This window comes from Rhodamnia argentea, chromosome 3 (genome assembly GCF_020921035.1).
Source record: "Rhodamnia argentea isolate NSW1041297 chromosome 3, ASM2092103v1, whole genome shotgun sequence".
NCBI classification, from domain to species: domain Eukaryota; kingdom Viridiplantae; phylum Streptophyta; class Magnoliopsida; order Myrtales; family Myrtaceae; genus Rhodamnia; species Rhodamnia argentea.
This window is the reverse complement of record NC_063152.1, coordinates 31,224,306-31,243,283: the sequence shown is the minus strand read 5'-3', so window position 1 is coordinate 31,243,283 and position 18,978 is coordinate 31,224,306. Positions and strand designations below refer to the sequence as shown.

At 41.8% G+C, this 18,978-nt stretch overlaps 3 protein-coding genes across 8 annotated transcripts; 2 read left to right on the top strand and 1 right to left on the bottom strand.

Annotated features, from left to right (window-relative positions):
- Window positions 1-9,326: 9,326 nt before the first annotated feature.
- LOC115746484 lies at window positions 9,327-12,885 on the top strand. 6 transcript variants are annotated; one of them, XM_030682264.2, is made up of 8 exons: window positions 9,327-9,522; window positions 10,751-11,174; window positions 11,247-11,419; window positions 11,499-11,579; window positions 11,690-11,765; window positions 11,859-11,951; window positions 12,477-12,512; window positions 12,558-12,885. In XM_030682264.2, the coding sequence occupies exons 2-8, from the start codon at window positions 10,769-10,771 to the stop codon at window positions 12,713-12,715; spliced, it is 1,023 nt and encodes a 340-aa protein (XP_030538124.1). In that variant the 5' UTR covers window positions 9,327-9,522; window positions 10,751-10,768; the 3' UTR covers window positions 12,716-12,885. The 6 variants fall into 6 exon arrangements, with proteins under 6 accessions (XP_030538124.1, XP_030538122.1, XP_030538123.1 ...); XM_030682262.2 differs by having other exon boundaries at window positions 9,328-9,522; window positions 11,241-11,422; window positions 11,502-11,579; XM_030682263.2 differs by having other exon boundaries at window positions 9,330-9,522; window positions 11,241-11,419; window positions 12,480-12,512.
- Window positions 12,886-13,964: 1,079 nt separating this feature from the next.
- Window positions 13,965-17,157, top strand: LOC115746486 (peptidyl-tRNA hydrolase ICT1, mitochondrial). The gene is made up of 7 exons (XM_030682265.1): window positions 13,965-14,440; window positions 15,871-15,930; window positions 16,067-16,149; window positions 16,513-16,577; window positions 16,658-16,691; window positions 16,913-16,983; window positions 17,063-17,157. The coding sequence occupies exons 1-7, from the start codon at window positions 14,152-14,154 to the stop codon at window positions 17,151-17,153; spliced, it is 693 nt and encodes a 230-aa protein (XP_030538125.1). The 5' UTR covers window positions 13,965-14,151; the 3' UTR covers window positions 17,154-17,157.
- A 194-nt stretch (window positions 17,158-17,351) lies between these two features.
- LOC115746487 lies at window positions 17,352-18,542 on the bottom strand. Its single transcript, XM_030682266.2, has 2 exons — window positions 18,388-18,542; window positions 17,352-18,305 (listed from the first exon to the last, which is right to left on the bottom strand). Exons 1-2 carry the CDS (start codon window positions 18,445-18,447, stop codon window positions 17,712-17,714), a joined length of 654 nt encoding a protein of 217 aa, XP_030538126.1. The 5' UTR covers window positions 18,448-18,542; the 3' UTR covers window positions 17,352-17,711.
- Between the last annotated feature and the right edge of the window lie 436 nt (window positions 18,543-18,978).

Sequence of the window (18,978 nt, the reverse complement as noted above, 5' to 3'; positions counted from 1 at the left end):
TGTGCAGTGTAGTGCAAAGACGATAAATCATGCACAACAATTAAAAGCAAACACCGCTTCAATGATTCAAAAGTTAAATCAGAATTCCAATTCACCAAGCACGCAAAACAAAGGGTTAGTCAATCACTCCTCCCCTTATAACTCCCAATCTGCAAAAACATTTAACACCTAAGAATGAGAATTCAACCAAAGTTTACCAAATCAAGTGATTTTCTTTTTTCATGAAATTATCCGGCCTAAGTCCTCTTTGGATCCCCAATGGAGTCGCCAAGTCGTCGCGACCTTCAAAAAATAAACGAGTTAATTTTCGGGCTAATGGATTATCGGGTTAATTAATTAACTAACCTAACTCGAACTCTCCCAAGTCCATACCAAATCGCAACTTAAGGTTCAAATAATTAACATGCAATGTGTTTTGAATTTGGAGTCGCCACTAATCATTTTCGGTAGGTTGATTAGAAACCTAAATAAAATAGCGGGAGAAAACTATCTTATTTCCGCGAACCAGAGATTTTGAATTCGGGGATTTGGTTACGTCAGATTTCTCTAACGCCCTTTCGGTACCATTTTCATGAAAAATATTTGATTTGGCAATTTTGATGGATTTTACTTGAAATTCAAAGATGCAATTTTTTGGTTTTTTCTTCTTTTTTATGGGAATGTAAAACATGGAACTTTGTGCGATATACACAATGGATAATTTAGAAAGAAAGAAAACGCAGCCAATCACGAGTATTTACAAAAATAAATTAACACGTAATAATGCTAAATTTTGGAACACGTGGCATGTCTAAAATAAACAAACAAATGTTCAAACCAAACGATTACATTTTTGTAGATCGAGATGGAAAGGATTACCTTCTATTACACAAAATCTTACTCACATACACGTTATAGTTCCCTTCAAGATCTCGGAGATGGAAGAACGCGGCTGTCGTCGAAAATGGCAAGTAATGGCGTTGTTGGGTGGCGAGAGGTGAAATATGTGTCGGGACTCGTCGAAGATGATGCTCGACTAAAACTCTTTTCTTCACTCTCGAATTTTCTCTTCTAATTTTTCTCAAGAACTCTCTTTTCCTCTCTAAAAATTCCTCTCAAAAACTCTCTCAAAACTCTCTCAATTCTCTTCCACTCAAAAACTCTCTCAATTCTCTTCTACTCTCTCTCTCAATTCTCTTCCACTTCCCCCTTCTAAAACTCTTCTCAAGAGCTCTCTTTTTTATAGGCAAAGTTCTTCATCCTTCATTCTTCACCTTCATTTCTTCACCTTCCATCTTCATCTTCTCTTCTTCATCTTCATTTCTTCACCTTCCATTTTCATCTTCCCTTCTTCATCTTCATTTCTTCACCTTCCATTTTCATCTTCCCTTCATTATCTTCCCTTCATCATCTTCCCTTCTTCATCTTCTTTTCATTATCTTCCCTTCATCATCTTCCCTTCTTCATCTTCTTTTGGTATTTGCAATACGGTCCCCGAAGTTCCAAGTATTTGCAATACGGTCCCTGAAATTTTAAGTATTTGCAATACAGTCCTTGAAGTTTCAAATCTTCTCGGTGTATTTTTCCATCCCGTGCCTAGTCTAGACGCATGCTAAATTAAGTGTTCTGCTTGCCCGATTATATGCCAATGCAATGTACGCTAAAAATAAATATGTGAGATGATTTTTTATAATTTTTATGCAAAAAATAGATTAATCAAAATTTAGGCGTCAACACATACAATGATAAATAACGAGCTAAGGATCGGTGCCAAAGGAATGTACCTTAGAAACAGGTATCGGACGTTGGACGGAGCGACGGGCACAATGGATTCGCATCACATATCATTAGTAAATGGAGGACGACAAGCTCCGGGCGGGTTGCCAAACAAATCTCCTGTACTTACGAGCGCAGTACCTTAACCTTTGAAAGTTCGTATCTATATTCCATGCCGGAAATCATCCGTATCCATCTCGAATCACGCAGCCGCTGTGCTCGAGCGTGGAAACGGGCGTATATGCATACGCCCGACGCTAACCAGAAGATGTAACCCGGGGAAATAGATTATAAGAACAAGAAATTCTACCTCCACCATGTCTAAATCATTGGGGGAGATAGTTACTACCATTAGAGAAATAACAAACGACAGTATGTGTTGAAATTTGTTTGCAAAACAAATAAAAATTTGCCTTTTCTAATCTCACATAGGATTGGAAAAAAGAGTACAAGTCTTTTTATTAATTAGAAGGCCACATTCATTTTTTCTACTTCAACTACTTAATGGTTCGATGTACGAGGTGCTGCGGGGCTCAGGTGCGGCTTCCAATGACCAAAAGAAAAGCCTTCCACATACTAGCCAAGCCATATGTGAAAGAGGGATGAATGGCAAGGGACTCGAGTGACTCGCCCTAACCAAGAAGCGGGAGAGACGTGAAGAAAGTCATGGCTACCAGAGAAAAATCCGTTTTTTTTTTTTTTAATCTTTTCAGCTTTGGTTCCATAGGAACAAGTCAAAAAGATTGAGAAATAGAACCATCTAATTTGATTCGTTCTCGATAGCCATGTATGAGGATGCCTGCCTCAACTCATAATTGATGGATTCGTAAAGTGCAATTTCTACCGGATGCACGCCCCCCTTTCTCCTCGGTCCATGGAGACAAAATGTAGGACTAGTGCATGTACCACAGTAGTACTTTTCGCCATGGCTAGTAAATTTTAACGTTGAAAATAACATTCGACCTATTTATGAACAGTAACTTCTTTCCGTTGCTATTAACCTTTTTTTTTTTGTAAAGAGTAACTGGTAATTTCTCCATATATCCAGTAACTAAAAGAATCTCTTCCTCGCCAATTGAACGGCAAACGATGTGAATCATTTACGAATTCTTTGAAAAATTGATGAGATCGAGGAAAATTGCACACCTTCTTCATCTTCGTGTTGATAAATTCAAGTAAAAGAAAGTAATTATAGGGTAATTAATTCAACATTCGGAACGAAAGACAAAATTAAGCTGTTAAAAAATTCGACACCTTTAGCATTTTTGGCCTTCTCTTTATTGGCAATAATGTGAGGGGGTGACTTCAACGTGAACTAGGCGAGCATTGCGTGCAACTCGAAGAAATCATTTGACATGTTTTGATGGACGCGTGAGTTGTGTTAGAAAAGTCTAGTATTAGAAAATTGTGTGGTATGGAATAATAATATATTCAATCTTTTATCTTTTATCGGAGAAAAATTTGTATTGATTGCTCAAAATGATACATGAGAATTACGTGGACTTCGTAGCAAAGCAAAATCCAAATAGAACAAAGCCCAGAATACAGCAAAACAAAGTCAACCCAAGAAAACAAGGTGGATCAATAGAGCACCAGCAGGGTTAAGCACATGCTCACTCCACACTAACAGATATGTCAACCAAAATATCCAGCGAGCGATCACTTGATCTCGCATATTCATTAGTGATGAGCACACGCTGAAAATTCTTTCTCTATCACCGAAAATTACGTGGCTTTTTCTCCTTCTTTCCTTGCCGGTTCCGGAGGCGAGGGCCGACAAGGGCGAGGGCGAGTCCTGGCCCTTGCCTCTGTCCGATCGCCGATCTGACGACCGGTTAGAAGATGAAGGAAAAAGAATATAAAAAATAGATAATATTAAAAATTCAACGGGCCGTCAGAAATTCAATGGTTTGAATTAATAATTAAAGCCCAATTGAGGATGATCAGTGTCAAAGTCGATTTCGAATAAAAAGGTAAATGAATTCTTGTATACGACGAAGCCTCAAGGACTTTCCAAACCTCAAATTACTAAAAAATGTTCGAACAATATGTTGCAAACAACAAGGAAATCGCATGGAAGTTTATCAAATTAGAACAGATGGCTTACATTCTTGGAGGCCATGCGCTATACACATGAACTAGTAATATCTACACATGCAAATTGGAAGATTTGTCTCAAAATTGGATTAGAAGACTCCGTTCATTTAGCGAAAAATGAATGACTTGAAAAATATTTTCCTAAAAATGACGGCATGTATCGCTTGAAATAATTAGCTAATGGAAAGTGTTTTCATAATCCACAATAAGTTATGTGCAGACTCTTTCGTGGGAGATGAAAATAAATTTTCATTCGCTCATTTTTACAAGAGATCGAAGCAATCATCTAAAAAAAAGAAGAAGTTCTTCAGATCATTCATATTCCGCGAATCAAACGAAGCAAGAACGAGAAACTCCATCTCCGCTTTGTTGAAGTCACTGGTGAGATATGAACTTCGGTCGACTCTATGTTACAAATTAAAGACAGAGCAAGGATCTATATCAGAGAGCTCAGACATGATCCTCGTTCGAAACATTGCATTCATCGTCCTCTCGTACTCCTCTGTCATTTCCGATCACGTCGCAGCTTCCTAATCCTGGCTGGACCTTGATCAGTTTTGCTTGTAGTAGCTATAACGCAAGAGAGCTTCCCACTATATATACACGAGTCATGACTCGTGGGAGAAACATATGAAGATCTAAAGATGATACTTGCTTCTAAACCTACATTTTCGATCGTATTGGCTCTCTTCACCATCGTTTCCGTTGGAGCCGACGGCCCCGGCTACGACATGGTGAGTATTCAATGCGGCCGTGAGAGGATTGATGTGGGGGCGACGTACGCGCACACGCTGACGGTCGTCCTCGATCGCCTGATATATTCCACGACGGATCACGGTGATGATTGTTATGCCCAAGATGATCCGTACAATGAACTATGTTACGATCACGCGGCGCGCAATGCTAGCTCGAATTTCGTATGTCGGCATTGCATCAACTTTGCCTCCAACTTCTTATTGGCTCAGTGCCCGAGGTGCCATGGGGCACATACCCGGTTTGGAAATTGTAGATTTTGATATGAACATTATCCGTTTACCGAATAAGCGAGCGAACCTATTCCGAGTGTGTAGTCAAGTGAAATAAGGGGAATGTTCTTTTGAAAGTACTGTTAGGGACGGTATAATTTCAATCGTAGACTTACATATCATCATCGCGTGTTTTGCATAAAATACTCATTAATTGGCTGTCAGGCTAGCAGCTTCCATTAACTTTCGATATGTAACTTCTTCATTCTATCAGTAACTCTTCATGTGTGAAAAAAGAAAGAATTGCGCCACGGCAGCACATCTCGCTATGGCTAGTAAATTTTAACATTGTAAATAACATTCAATCTATTATTGATTAGTAACTTTTCCACGTTGATATTGACTTTTTATATAAAAAGTAATTTTAATCAAGAGTAAGGAGTAGTTTCGCCATATATATGCAGTAACTATAACTTGGTTAGTAACTCAGTAAGTTTCGCGGACGCCGGCAGCGAGGGCTGTGGTCACTGCTCTCATGATTGCCGGCGTTGGGACTTGTCGGAGCCTCCTCCATCCTGCATAAACAGCGAGCGTCGTGAGAAAGCTCCACCGTCGCCGACGGAAGGCACCAGATTGAAAACTCTAGCTCATGGAGAGCCATTGGAGAGCGGAGGACTGGGACTGAGAGTATCCCTCGCCTTCTCTTGCTCTTCTTCTTCTTCTTCTTCGGTGATCTTGTTTTCTTCTTTCTTTTTTCTATTTTTAATCAATAGATGGAGAAAGAAACTTTAAGAAACGAACGGGGAAGGAAGAAAGAAAATTGGAAAGAAAGAATAAGAAGAGATCGACGATTGTTAATCTTTAGGATTACAACTCTTTAAGATATTTTATTGGACAAAAAAAAGTTGAGAAAATACCAAATAAAAACCCGGAGTATCATCATTTTTTTCAAATAGTGGTCTAAAGTGTGCTTATTTCCAATAAGGGTCTAGAGTGCTCTTATTTTATCAAATAAGGGTCTCAAATGAACATCTTCGAATAAGGACTGAAGCGGCCATGTAATCTCAAAAAAGGAGCTTGATCTCAAGGGCATTTTTCATCATTTATTCTTTTATTTATTACCTTTTGTTTTGTTCCTAAAAAAAAAATTAAAAAGTTAAAAACAAAAACCACACAGAGGCGCGAGGGGTGCCCCTCTCTCCCGGGGCCACCGGCCCCTCTACAAGGGCCGCGACCCTCTCCTAGGTTCGAGCGAGGACTGTCCTCACTCGAACTTGAGAGAGGGTCGCAGCCCTTGCCTCTGGCAGGCCATAAACAACGCCCCACCGGCAGTGGGGCGGCGGCCACAGGAAGGAGGGGTAGCCCTCCCCCTTTTTTTTTTTGCCTTTTTAATTTTTAAAAAATATAAAAAGAACAAAAAAATCAAAATACTAAAATGACGAATGTATCATTGAGGTGAGGCCCTTTTTTGACACTTTATTGCCACATGCCACTCAGGCTTTTTTTTTTTTTTTAACTTTTGTATCACTTCAGGCCAATTTAAAATAAAGTTCACTTTAGACCCCTTTTTTGACACTTTATGGTCACTCAAGCCCTTATTTGAAAATTTTATACCACTTCAAGCCAATTTAAAACAATGTTCATTTTAGGCCCTTATTTGAGAAAATAAGGACACTTTGGGTCTTTATTTGAAATTTTCACAAAAGAGTCCCCGTTTCGGTTCCCCGAAAAATCACGTATGCGAGTATTTGGCCGACTAGCGAGTTCAGGCCCTTATTGAGACCGGCTTAGCCACGTTAGGCAGTTAGATCTACTTTGGGCCATTTTTTGAGAAAATGACTTCACTTCGAGTCCTTATATGAATTTTTTCATATTTTGTTTATTTGGGTTAGCAGAATTTCCCGAAAAAATATTGAACTCTTTTTCAGGTTGACAAATTTTAATTTGTATTGGTAAGAGACAAAAAGAATACCGACGACAAAAGATTGGCGCGCTATGCGTGTATAGAGAAACTAGTACACATGTATGCACACGCTAATCAGAATATTTAGCTAGGAAGTAGATTATAATGACAAGAAACTTTACCTCCACTATATTAAAGTCATTGGTGAGATATCTACGGGAGAAGTATATTATAAGTGTCAAAAGTTGTGTACGGCACTCACTTTAGTGCCAAAAGTTTCAAAACGATCACTTCAATGTCAAAATCAAAGAAAAACGATTATTTAAATGCCAAGTCCGATTTGCTCGATTAAAAACCCTACGTGTTTTTTTTTTTCCAGCTTTGTAAGGTTGAGGCCTCGCCCTAGCCAAGGTCAATGGGGGTCGCTGGCCACCGGCTAGGGCTCAGCAACCCCCATCGACCATTCCCATACTCAATAACCGACGTGGGTAGTGCATGCCCTCGCCGCTTGAACAAGAACCACCCCTCCCCCCTCATATTTTTAGATTATTTTTATTTTTAATTTATTTTAAAAAATTAGTTTATTTTTAAGGTTAGAAGTCCATGTGGACTTTCTAGCGAGCCACATCAGCTCAAATATTAACGAGAGAGGGCTCGCCTTTGCCGGGGTCGGAGGGGTTGCCGGCCACTAGGTAGGGCTCGGCAACCCTTGTTGCTTGAATAAGGGCCCCCGGGCCCCCCTCTTTTATTTATTTTTTTTAATTTTTAGCTTATTTTTAACTTTAATTCATTGTTTTAAAAAATTTTAGTTTATTCTTCAAGTTAAAAGTTCACATGGACTTTCCGACAAAACATGTCAGATCAAATATTAATAAATAAATAAAAAGTCACGTACGATTTTCGGCCAACCAGATTGGACATGGCACTAAGTGATCGTTTTTCCGTGATTTTGGCACTTAAATTATTGTTTTGAAACTTTTGACATTTAAATACACCGTCTATAGTTTTTGGCAATTATAGTGTGCTTCTCCCGATATCTACCTCTAGTATAAAAACAAACAACAAACGGTTAACTATGTGTATCACTATCGATTCATATAAAGCAGCAAAATTGCCCATAAAGAGCGTTCGATTATGTCATTGGTGAGCTTAGATATGATTATTGATCAAAACATTGCCTTTTCATCGTAGACGTCCTCCTCTATCAATATTGTTAATGCCACCATCAATTCAAATAAAAAGCCGTAAGTTTATTGCACTCATGCTAATTCAATTCTAAACATTTTACTTGTATCAATTGGATCCTAAATATTTTCATGTTTTGTCAATAAAATCCATTCGACTAATTTTGACTTATGGTTATGTTCATCGGTGAGCTAAAAAATGATCCTCGTTGGAAACAATGCAATCATCGTACTTCGTCCTCTTCTCGGTGGATCTCGTTCGTGTCGCAGATTCCAATCCTGGCCAGACCTTGATCAGTTTCGCTCGAAGCACGATGGCGGCGGCACCTTGAACGTGCATGTGGAGACAAATGTACAAGGACATCTAGTGCCGGCAAAATCGCATAAACCCCGCATTTGATCAATGTAAAGCCCGAGACACGATAAGCCCATGAGAGAGCTTTCCCGCTGTATACATCACCACAGATTGCGCAAAAACAGATCATAAAGATCCAAAGATGGTACTTGCTTATAAGCTTATAGTGTTTACCGTATCGTCTCTCTTTGCAATCGTCTCTGTCGGAGCTGACGGCACTGGCTTCACCGTATTCAGTTATGAATGCGGCAGCGACACGTATCAGGAAGGGTCTTCGTTCGAACGTGTACTGCTAGCCTTCCTATGTGGCCTTATCGGCATATTTTAACTTTTATTATTATTGTGCCTTTTTCGCTTTTTTATTGTTGTGACCGGCAGGAGGTCGTTATTGGTTTAAGTGTATTGTCATCGCCTGCTCAGGGCCATTGAATAAAGCTAATCATTCGATGCACATGGGGGAAACTTGTCTCAACATCCTATGCAATGTTTCTGCTAGTACTATGGAGAACTTGCCGTCGCCAAACCCCCTCCTCCTTGTCACTAATTATCTACTTGATCGTTGGAGTCTTGTTCACTTAGCCGTGAACTATATCGCTAGAAATGAAAACTTATACTAATGGTTTCAGATTACACACATCATCGAACGTCCTGGAACATCGCAGGATCGCACCAAACACAGAATAAGAAAACATAAAGGCTTAATTTCAAAGTTCTAACTAAACCCGAAACTTATTTGTCAAAATCAATTCCCTAATTTTTGGAATCGAACCTATGATGCATACCCTAGAGCTTGCCTTGTTTACACCGATTTAGTTCTCCGGTTTGCGATTTTATCCCGAAACCATGCTCACCCACTAAATGTCACTGTAGTAAAGGGTCGAATGCAACAGCAATTAAAATCTAGGAAAAGGGAGGTTAAAAGCTTGACAATTTGATTTCCCGGGGCTGACCCAGAAAATCGCAAAAATACGGGGTGCGAATATGCATTTTACGAAAGAGGAGAGAAAAGTAAATCACTACCAACCTGTGATGACAGGACACGTGTTCTGGCTGCCTCGTGAGTCCTCCTCGAGTATCTCGATCTTTCTTAAATTCGGCGACCTTCTCTCTCTCTAATCTCTCTTTCTAAACTTCGAGTCGGTGATTTCACGCTGTGGCTTGCGATTCTTCTGCAATTGGGCGAAATTTCCCGTATCGAAGCATCTGAAAGGCGTTAGGGTTTCTCAATCCACTACACAACTCCCTGTCCTGAAGCAGAAGAAGGTAATCTCTGTCTTTCTCTGTACCGGTTTGAATTTGCCAGCCGGGAGTTTCAGCAACCGATGATCGCTCTCCTTCTCTCGAGCGGCTTGTGAATTTCTGGGTCTTTCCTGCGATTACTCGACTTATGACGGCACGCCTTATCGGTCGGCGTTTGCCTGTTTCATCGGCGATCCTCTGTTTAGTTTCGTCCCGCGAAGTGTCTTGCTGGGACGATTTCGTCTATGTTATACGTTCCTTTCGGATTGAAATGTGTTTGCGGTTCGTCTATGGATTGGATTGCGAGGTGCAGGCTGCTCTCATGGCGGTTTTTCGATTAGCATTATTCACGAGGCCCATGCTTTATGACTTACTTGTGGGAGAGAGAGAGAGAGAGACAGAGAGAGACAGAGAGAGAGACAGAGACAGAGAGAGAGAGTTTTTAGTTATCCTGTTAGTTCTCAGTATCTTTCAAATGCCGAAGATCGTCCTGATGTGGTTGATATTGAGATCGTGTTGTCGTCGAGATTTATGTGGCTCCTTTTCTGTTGATCTTTGTGTTAATTTGGGTTCTTTCTCTTCGTGTGGTCCGTATTGGACAAGTGGATGGTTGAACATGTTGGCACCGTGTCCATTCAAAATGCATCTGTGACTTTTGTTACGGTGTTAGGCGCCAATGATACTCACCATACCTCACTTGCTTTGCCGAGTTAATGGTTCCCAGGCATGTCGGTGAGGTTTCGGCAAGATGCCAGAGAGCCACACTTGTTCATATCACTGTTACCGGTGTTTAAGCTTTGAAATGCGTCTCGTGTATTAGAAAAGGCTCCTTTTGTTTTTGGTTTATTTTTGGCGGGATGTTTCCCCTGATTGGCTTAACCTTCCTTTTCCTCTGATATGATAGTTGCTCTTCCCTCATGGCTTCATTCCTGTGGGGGATCTGTATTTGTTGTTATACCTTTTACCTTGTTGGTGGTTATTGGTGCTGATGGGTAGTATTTGGAAGAGCAGCTACACCTTTTTAAGATGTGCAGAGAGTTTATGAGCTGTTTGCTATTCTCCTTCTATAATGCAGTATCAAATTCTCTAATCCAGGAATTTGTCCTTCTGTTTTCTTTGCTTTTTTTGTTATCTTTTACTTTCTTCAATTTTGCAAAAGCTCTTTTGAGTTAGGTGGCCTATATGTTTTGTCATTACAGGATTTTTTGCTTGAAATGCTTGCTAAATTCTGGATTCTACTTGTTTTTTGCAGGGGTCTAGCACTTGCAAGATGCAGGGTAACAGAGGTGGTAGAAATCCTTTTTTTGAATTTGGTGACCCTTTTGCTGATTTTGGAAGCTTCGGTGGTCAGAGAAGTTTAGTTTCTAGCTTCTTTGGAGGAAGAGACCCATTTGATGACCCTTTCTTTACACAACCATTTGGGGGGGGCCTGTTTGACTCGAGCATATTTCGTCCAACTGCAAGTCCTTTCATGAGTATGCCTCCTTTCATGAACATGCATCCATCTGCTTTGATGGAGCATCATCCTCCAGAACCGAGAATGTCAAGAGGACCCATTATTGAAGAAGTGAACTCTGATGATGACAAGGAAGAAGCGGACAATGAGAAGAAGGAGAACCCAAGAAAGCATGGGAGGTCAAGTGAGATGCCTCGTGTTGAGGGTCCTGATGATGAAGGTATGTCCATCTCTTAATTGCGTGTTTGAAATTGTGAAATGCTCTAAGTGATTGCCCTGTTTGTCCTGGCAGAGAGGACAAGCAAGCAGCTGCATTATTGGAATGGCTCCAGAGAGAGGCCATCTGAGAGACAGATGCAGCCACAGAATCACAGTTTCGCCTTTCAGAGCTCTACTGTCACTTATGGTGGTGCAAATGGTGCATATCATACATCATCCATGACTAGAAGGACGGGCAGTGATGGGGTATGTATGAGTACCTGTTATAGCAACAAACTGAACTTATGGAATGGTCTAATTCAGTGGTTGCCTTGTTACAAAACAGTTGACATTTGAGGATAGGAAAGAAGCTGATAGTGCAACTAGGCAAGCCACTCATAGAGTTTCCAGGGGACTCCATAATAAGGTATTGCCGAATGCCTTAGTGTTGGTCTCATTACCTCGTGTGCCATAAGCTAAGATGTCACATATTATGATAATACTTGGATGTATCTTAATATTATGATTTTACTGCAGGGCCATTCACTTACCAGGAAGCTTACTCCTGATGGTAAGGTGAATACCATGCAGACTCTGCACAACCTAAATGAAGGTATTGAAACATTTTGGAACATTTTGTTGGATGCTAGATTCCTATAAAAGGGTCATTCATATAGCTCATATATGTCACGTCATGACTGTTTAGTTGAGCTGCCTCAATTTGAACAAGCCTGGAAGGGAAGTGCTAGACAGCATTTGCCTGGTTGGAGTGAGCATTTCGATGGTCATGTTGGACGAGGTGAGTGTTACTGTGAGATATATTTTTTTTTTCCCGGCTGCATATTGTGTGATGACAAGCAAAGAATCCATGTTTCAATTTCTTACTACTCATGAGGTGGGCTAAGGTGAGATGATCCTTTTAACCTATTGTCCTTTGTTTTTTTTTTTTTTTTTTTTTTGGGTTTTGAGTTTGCTTGATAGCTAATGGGGCACTAGACAGGTTCCCATCGTCTAAGCGCATAAATTATCTAACCAAACGTGACAATAAGCTGTTTTAAGAAGCTCTTTCTATGTTTCCTTTGTTCTACAAGCACCGAAAATTGAGTGTGTGGCAGGTTTTAATGCTAACTCAAGTCACTCGTTCATTTTTGTGCATGATGGTGTAGTTGCTTTTGATTGCCACAGGTTTTACTGTTGTTTTTCATGATACTTAGGCCTTTGATGATGCTTTGTGACTTTGTGTGTCTTGACTCCTGATTCATACCTTGCGTTTCCTGCAAATATGGTTTTAAGCTGTATATTGGTAAAACCGAATGCATTTTAGGAGGAGTTGGTCAGATTGGACCCTCAAGTCATGGAGGATGGGCGCTTCCGTCCACTCAACAAGGACCCTCAAGCCATGGAGGATGGGCGCTTCCGTCCACTCAGCAATCGTTGCCCACGCAGAGGGTGACATCTGATAGGAGGGAACGAGCAGAGTCTTCTCAGAGGCAAAATGCTGGAAGAATGAAAGCAAATGCCAGCGAAAAGGCCGGCCTCTCCCATGGAAAACCGAGAGGATAAGGAGATTGAATCGTTTTCGTTTGTTGTGGCCCTCCTTTACCCTTGCCACGTAGATTCGCATATTTTGGACTTGCCGAATAGAAATTCGCATAAGGCAGAGATCATTTACCTTTTTCTCATAATGCTTAATGGTAATACGTGTATGATTCGATAGGCGTGGTTGTAATGCCAAATGTTCTCGAATGCTCTTTTTTGGATGTTAAAAGTTAAATCAATCACCTTGTCTTGTATAAGATTGGATATGTTTGTCCGTGGAAGCAGGATGTGAGAGACAGATGACTTTCTTGGACTAGGATTTATTGGATAGCAGTTGGCCGAAATGTAAAAGGATAGCTTAGGTCTTTGGCTCAAGACCAGGGAGCTTTGTAGTCCATCTTATGAGCATGTGTGGGTGCTCATTGATGGAGGCTTTTGTGGTTTAACGTACACATGCTCATAAGATGGAGGCTTTTGCGGTCTAACGTACACATGCTCATAAGATGGAGGCTTTTGCGGTCTAACGTACACCTGCAGTTTATCAGCCTAGTCATTGTTGACACGTTCGTAATTGGAGCAATAAATCGAGAGTTCTGCTTTGCGAGTCCCAGGGATGGCATTAGCTGTGTTTCTGCTCCTCCCAGTTTTTTGCTCTTAAGAGGATCTCTCTCTCTCTCTCTCAAGTAATGGCGCTTCCTAATGTTGTCAAGAAAAACAGGTGACATTTGATTTTGGGTGATATAAACCTTCATTTGGCCGAAGATGAAATTATCTGTCCCGGCATTTTTTGCGAACGCCACCCTCTTTTCAAGTGAACAGTACTTCAAATAGCTCCTGAAGTTTTCAGACCAATCTTTTCTCCTTATCGAGTTGTATGTGGAGCTCTCAACTGTATGGGCACGGCATGCGAACGGATCCAAACATATCTGATGTCAGAGGCGCCGAGCGTCTTTGTTTTTCGCTATCAATAAGAGATTTTGACGGGAAAATGAATCGAATCATGGATGCGAACGGCGGAAATTTTGGTGCACATGAGTGAAGGGGGACTCCAAGCGAGACGTCCTTTCCAAACAAATATAAAACACCGCATCGCATCTGCGCCGGTGAAAGCGCATGATAAACCTCGTATGACTCGGGGGGTGTAGAATGGTCGGTCCGTAATCCAATCTTACGGGGCGGCGTCGTGTTTCTATGACGAGATGGGGCCAAAGCGGACGACCACAAATATCACGACTCAATGCTACAATTTTGTGTCCGGCTAGGAGTCGACTCCTTTTGAAGTTCGAATTTTTCTTCTGGCCACGAAGAACCAGAGCCGCTTCCCACTCCCAGCCCCCACAGGCCAACGGTTCTCTTCCCTACCGTCTCCCATCGCCAGTAACACTGAAAACTCGAATCGCATACGCACGGACGCTGCCCGCACTTGCTTGCTCCGATCCGGGGCCTCGTCGGAGCCGGAGATGGCGGTCATCAGGACGACGACGGCCATGTTCCTCCGAGAGATGTTCGCTCAGCCCCTGTCTCCGTTGCCAGCCATCTGGAGGATTCGACCTCCGTCGCCCCGCTTCGGCGCCACGCTACGGTGCGCGCAGCGCGGGATCAGCTTCACCCGGATACGCTGCGCCGCGTCGGGAGGCGCCGGAGAGAAGAAGGCCCCCTCTCGGCTCGCGCAGGTCCAGCAGCTCCTGCAGGAAGCCGAGGAGCGAGCTCTCTCTGCCGGGGACGAGCCCACCCCGAAAATAACGCTCGGTGCGTGGCTGCGTTTCTGTTGCTTCTTCCGGTTTGTTGAAGCTCCTGTTTGGTTACAATTGCTGATAAAATAGTTTAGGAGCGTTTAGGCAGGTATTGGCTGGCTTAGCAGCTCGATGAATTCTTTGATTCTGTGCGTGTTCCTTTGTGTTCGGACGATTCTGCAACTTTGGTAACAGCTTCTCTTTTCTTGTTCCACGCGGCAATGTCGACAGCTCTGCATTTTTGTCAAATTTGCTGAATGATCACTGAATGGAGTGTTTTCCTTCGCCCTCTTAATCTCTTTATATCAGCAAAGACTGCCCAAGAGTTTATATGCCCGTGCCGCTGATGGCCGATAGGTGTTTTGGGTTCATTTTGTGTTCTTTGAATGCTCATAATAACAGGATACATTGCCTGTCTCCTTTTGCCTTCGTTTTCAGCTTACTCCCTATATCAGCCGCACAGAGGCTTATAGAGCATACTTATGTTGTTTATAGTTGGTGTCGCCGGCAATTCGTTGACATTGATGCATCACAGCTAGATGAGTGAATCTCTTGCATATTCCCTACCTTGATGCAGACCAATATTGTCTCTGCCCTTAATCGGTTGAGTCCTCATGAAGTTGCGTTTTCGTTCAGTGTTTATTAATGTTGGTGCATGGTTTTGAGAGTGGATATGGCTTATGGAATTGATCTATGATTTCCCTGTTTGTTTGGGAAAGAATGGATTTCTAGCCCTTTTTATCTGTTATCTTTCTCAAAAAGTCTTATGCAAATGTTATGGGTGGGCAAATGCTTTTCAAGCTGGTTCATTGGCCTTCTTTCTTGGATCAGGTGTAAAATGACTACATACGGACAGCATTCATACTATATCCTGTGATAATCTAATTTTGTGCTATCTGTGAATGAAGTAGCAGTGATTTGGCTGTTTTCACAAAGTTATATGACTCCTCATCTGGAGCACCTTATCCAGCAGTTTATGTTGTTTTTAGACAGTGAGTTGGGCTTTCAGCTCCCAGTGCACATTCAGCCAGTGGGCAGATTTCCTTTGGTCCGGGTTAATGAGGAGAGCACCTTATCCAGCAGTTTATGTTGTTTTGTGAAGGAGCTTTTTAGGGAAATAGTATTAGGTGTTTTTCCTTTGCCTGATTGTGATTTCTTGGATTCCATAGTACGCTTGTGCTTGTTCTCGGGCTTCCCTGCAGTCATTTCTCCTGCCACTGAAGGGAACAAATACATAAGGAACACTGCACTTGCATATGTCGTTTGCTTTTCATATCCTGCTACAGAAGTGTAAGCATGTATGAATAATTGCGCTTAAGTTGTAGAAAGTAGCATTTTGATGAAGTTATTGCTAGATATGAAAAATTTTCGTGATTTACTAATGCTAGATTTCTTAATCGATCAAAGAACCTTAAAGGTATTAGTTTCTTTCTCATTTCTTGCCAGACCATGTCACCGTGAGTTTTGCAAGAAGTGGTGGTCCAGGAGGCCAAAATGTGAACAAAGGTCTGATCTTTTCCTTCCTTTTCTTTCCTCCCTTCTCCTTCATGTGTCATTTCCTTGTACCTCTCTCTCACGTTCCCTCTCTCTCTCTCTGACGATACCTTCCACTAACACCTGTTTTTCTTGATCCAATTGACAGTGAATACTAAGGTTGACATGCGCTTCAATGTGAAAAATGCATACTGGCTAAGTGGCAGGATTAGGGAGAGGATAATGCAAATGGTCGGTTGCTTTAATGTTCTCTTGAGCTTTATGTAACAGATTTTTCTATGGAATCTCACATGTTGAACAATAATCCCTCCCGATACAGGGGCTAAGAGGATGTCACGAGCAAGATATTTCTCCATATATATTTTCCTCTTGTCTGGTGGAGTAGTTGTCCCTGTGGTGTCTGTTTCTGTGGTGTGCTCTTGTTTTTGGTTAGCTGATTTTGTGCAGGATATATATAGCAATATTACTACATATTGCATTTTCAGTCTTTAGAATGACCGACGCTTGGAAATGTGTAATTTTTCTCAGATATTTAATTAAAAGCTATCGTCCCTAACTGTTCTTTCTTCTTTCTGCATATTGTCTACCGAACAGGAAAAGAATCGGATCAATAAGGATGGTGAAATTGTGATCTCTTCAACGAAAACTCGAACTCAGAAGTCAGTTCCTTCTTTTGTCCACATATTTTTGGTTTTGCCACTTAGTGCGGCAGCCGGTTGACAATTTTATTTCTGTGCAGGGGGAACATTGATGATGCTCTAGGAAAGCTACAGGTACGAAAAATTGAAGCTAGTTTCATATTCATGTGCGGTGATGATACGCTACTCAACGTTTTGTCTTCTGATCACTTAATCCACATTTTTCACGAGTGAAAGCACTTGGTCTGGGTGTGCAGTCAGCTGTTATTTGTTTTTCCTCTTAAATATATTCAGTTGTTGGATTCTTAGATCACCTTTTGATTTAATTTGGTTTTATATTTGGATGTTGCAAGCAGGCAATTATTGATGCCGCTTCATACGTCCCACCACCTCCTTCAGAAGAGCAGAAGAAGAAGATTGCCAAGATGTGAGTCATTTCACTCGTATGGTTTCTCACTTAAATGTCCTGACTCATTACAAATTTCTAAAGTCGTTCTGCATGAAAGGGCTGCTATTGGAGAGCAGAAACGCTTGAAGAGTAAGAAGGCGCTCTCAGATAAAAAGGCATTTCGCAGAAGTAGAGACGGCTGGGATTGACACACAAACTGATGGACAGAATCCCCCTTTTGATTCGTCGATGTTCTCAGCAACCATCTGAGAATAGTAGCAATGGATGTGTTTCATGTAGCTGATTAGCAGGTACCCATTTGCGGTAACTTCGTGAAGATAAAGAATCAGAGCTACAGATTGTTTAACTAGGCCGCTCTAACACCCTCCATGATCAAGCTGCTGGAAGAATTCTAATTTCTATTAGACATATATATAGTCCTTCACCGTTGTTTGTGAAATTTCGCAGGGGCTACTTCATAAACAAAGTCAGCAGAGATTGCTTGAGACTTATGTTGATACTTTTCTTCTGTTCCGGTGATCGATGAAAAATTCAGTCTGGATCTTTCTTTTTGATTAGTGCGATGATGCTCTAGCTAGACGGTGGGTGAAAGCATCTCTGTTCATTTGTTGATATGTGGAGAAATTTTCTGCGCTGGTTTCAGTAATCTCATGAACAATATGTCCAGCTAAATCTGTAGCTAGTTAAGACTGTACAAACACAAAAAAGGCAAGGATAAGAAACCCAAATCACTGCCCATATCAAATTCATTTCCTTATGACAATCTCCTCCCCTGATTTCTGATCGACATGCTTGATCCACCGGCTCTTGCCCTTGCTAGTGCTCGAGCTCCCACTGATGCTTGCAACATAGGCAATATCCAGGCCTCTGCCCACGGGAAGAAACGCCGAGCGCACAAGGCGGCGCGACCCCGCATCGAGGACGCTTCGCCAGCGGAAGCTCAAACTCATCCTTGAGCTTGCGTTCTTGCACACCAAAACTGCCCCTCGAGCACCCAACTTAGCCGACCTCAGGATCTTGTCGAAATCCTTGCTCCGGCAGTCTACTACCATGAAATCGATTCCCGTCAACTCCTCCACCCCCTCCTCCGGTTCTCCAACCACCACTTCCACGTTCTCGTCGGTTTCCCCCAGGGCTTCCATGTACTCAGACTTGGATTTATGATCGGGGACTATGCATACATGCCTTCCCCCAGTGTGGTGGCTTGCCACTGCAAGGCCGATGCTTGTGGCAGTGGCTCCGCCGCTCGACCACGTCTCTACTATAAGACGCGTGTTCCAGCCCGCAGCCATGGCCGAAACTAGCTCGGCAACACCCGATTCTTTGTGCAGCTTTTTGCACTGTAAAAGCACAAGATCAGAAAACAAATCAACGAAAGAGATAACACTTCACGACAATAAGTTGCAAGAGAGAAATACTTACAGATGCGACGGTATCGATGTAAGCCTTCGAAGCCATCTCCGGAGACCAGATAAGCTTCATCTCTTCTTCTTCCTCCTCCTCTTCTTCTTCTTCTTGGAATAAATTTTGAGTTTGTGGTTTGCTTCACGATCAAGCAAAACAGAGTGGTAATGGGAAAAGCAGTGCGAGTTCTGACTTTATATTCGGACAGGAATAGTCCCAGAAAAGGTTTTTGGTGGCCGTTGACAATGCGCCGACAAATTCAACGTGTGGATTGCCATTACATTAATCGCAGCTGCCTGTTTTGTTTTCGGTTTTTGCAGGGTTGCACTGCACAAATTGGTTTTTAAAAACATCATTAAAAATTTCCGTCCCATCGTGGACCGGCGGCAGGCAAAATCTACGCGAACAAAATGCCCTCGTCTTACGAGATTATCACTAGAATGGCATTCCGCTGAACTGTTTGCTTGCCTTGTTCGCATTATCCTGCCAATCATCTACGTCTACGACCTAATTTATCTTGGTGACAATCGGTTAACCATCAAAATTTCAATATGTGGTTCGATCTTATAATAGGGAAAAGTATCGAAAAAATTCTAAACTTATTGCATT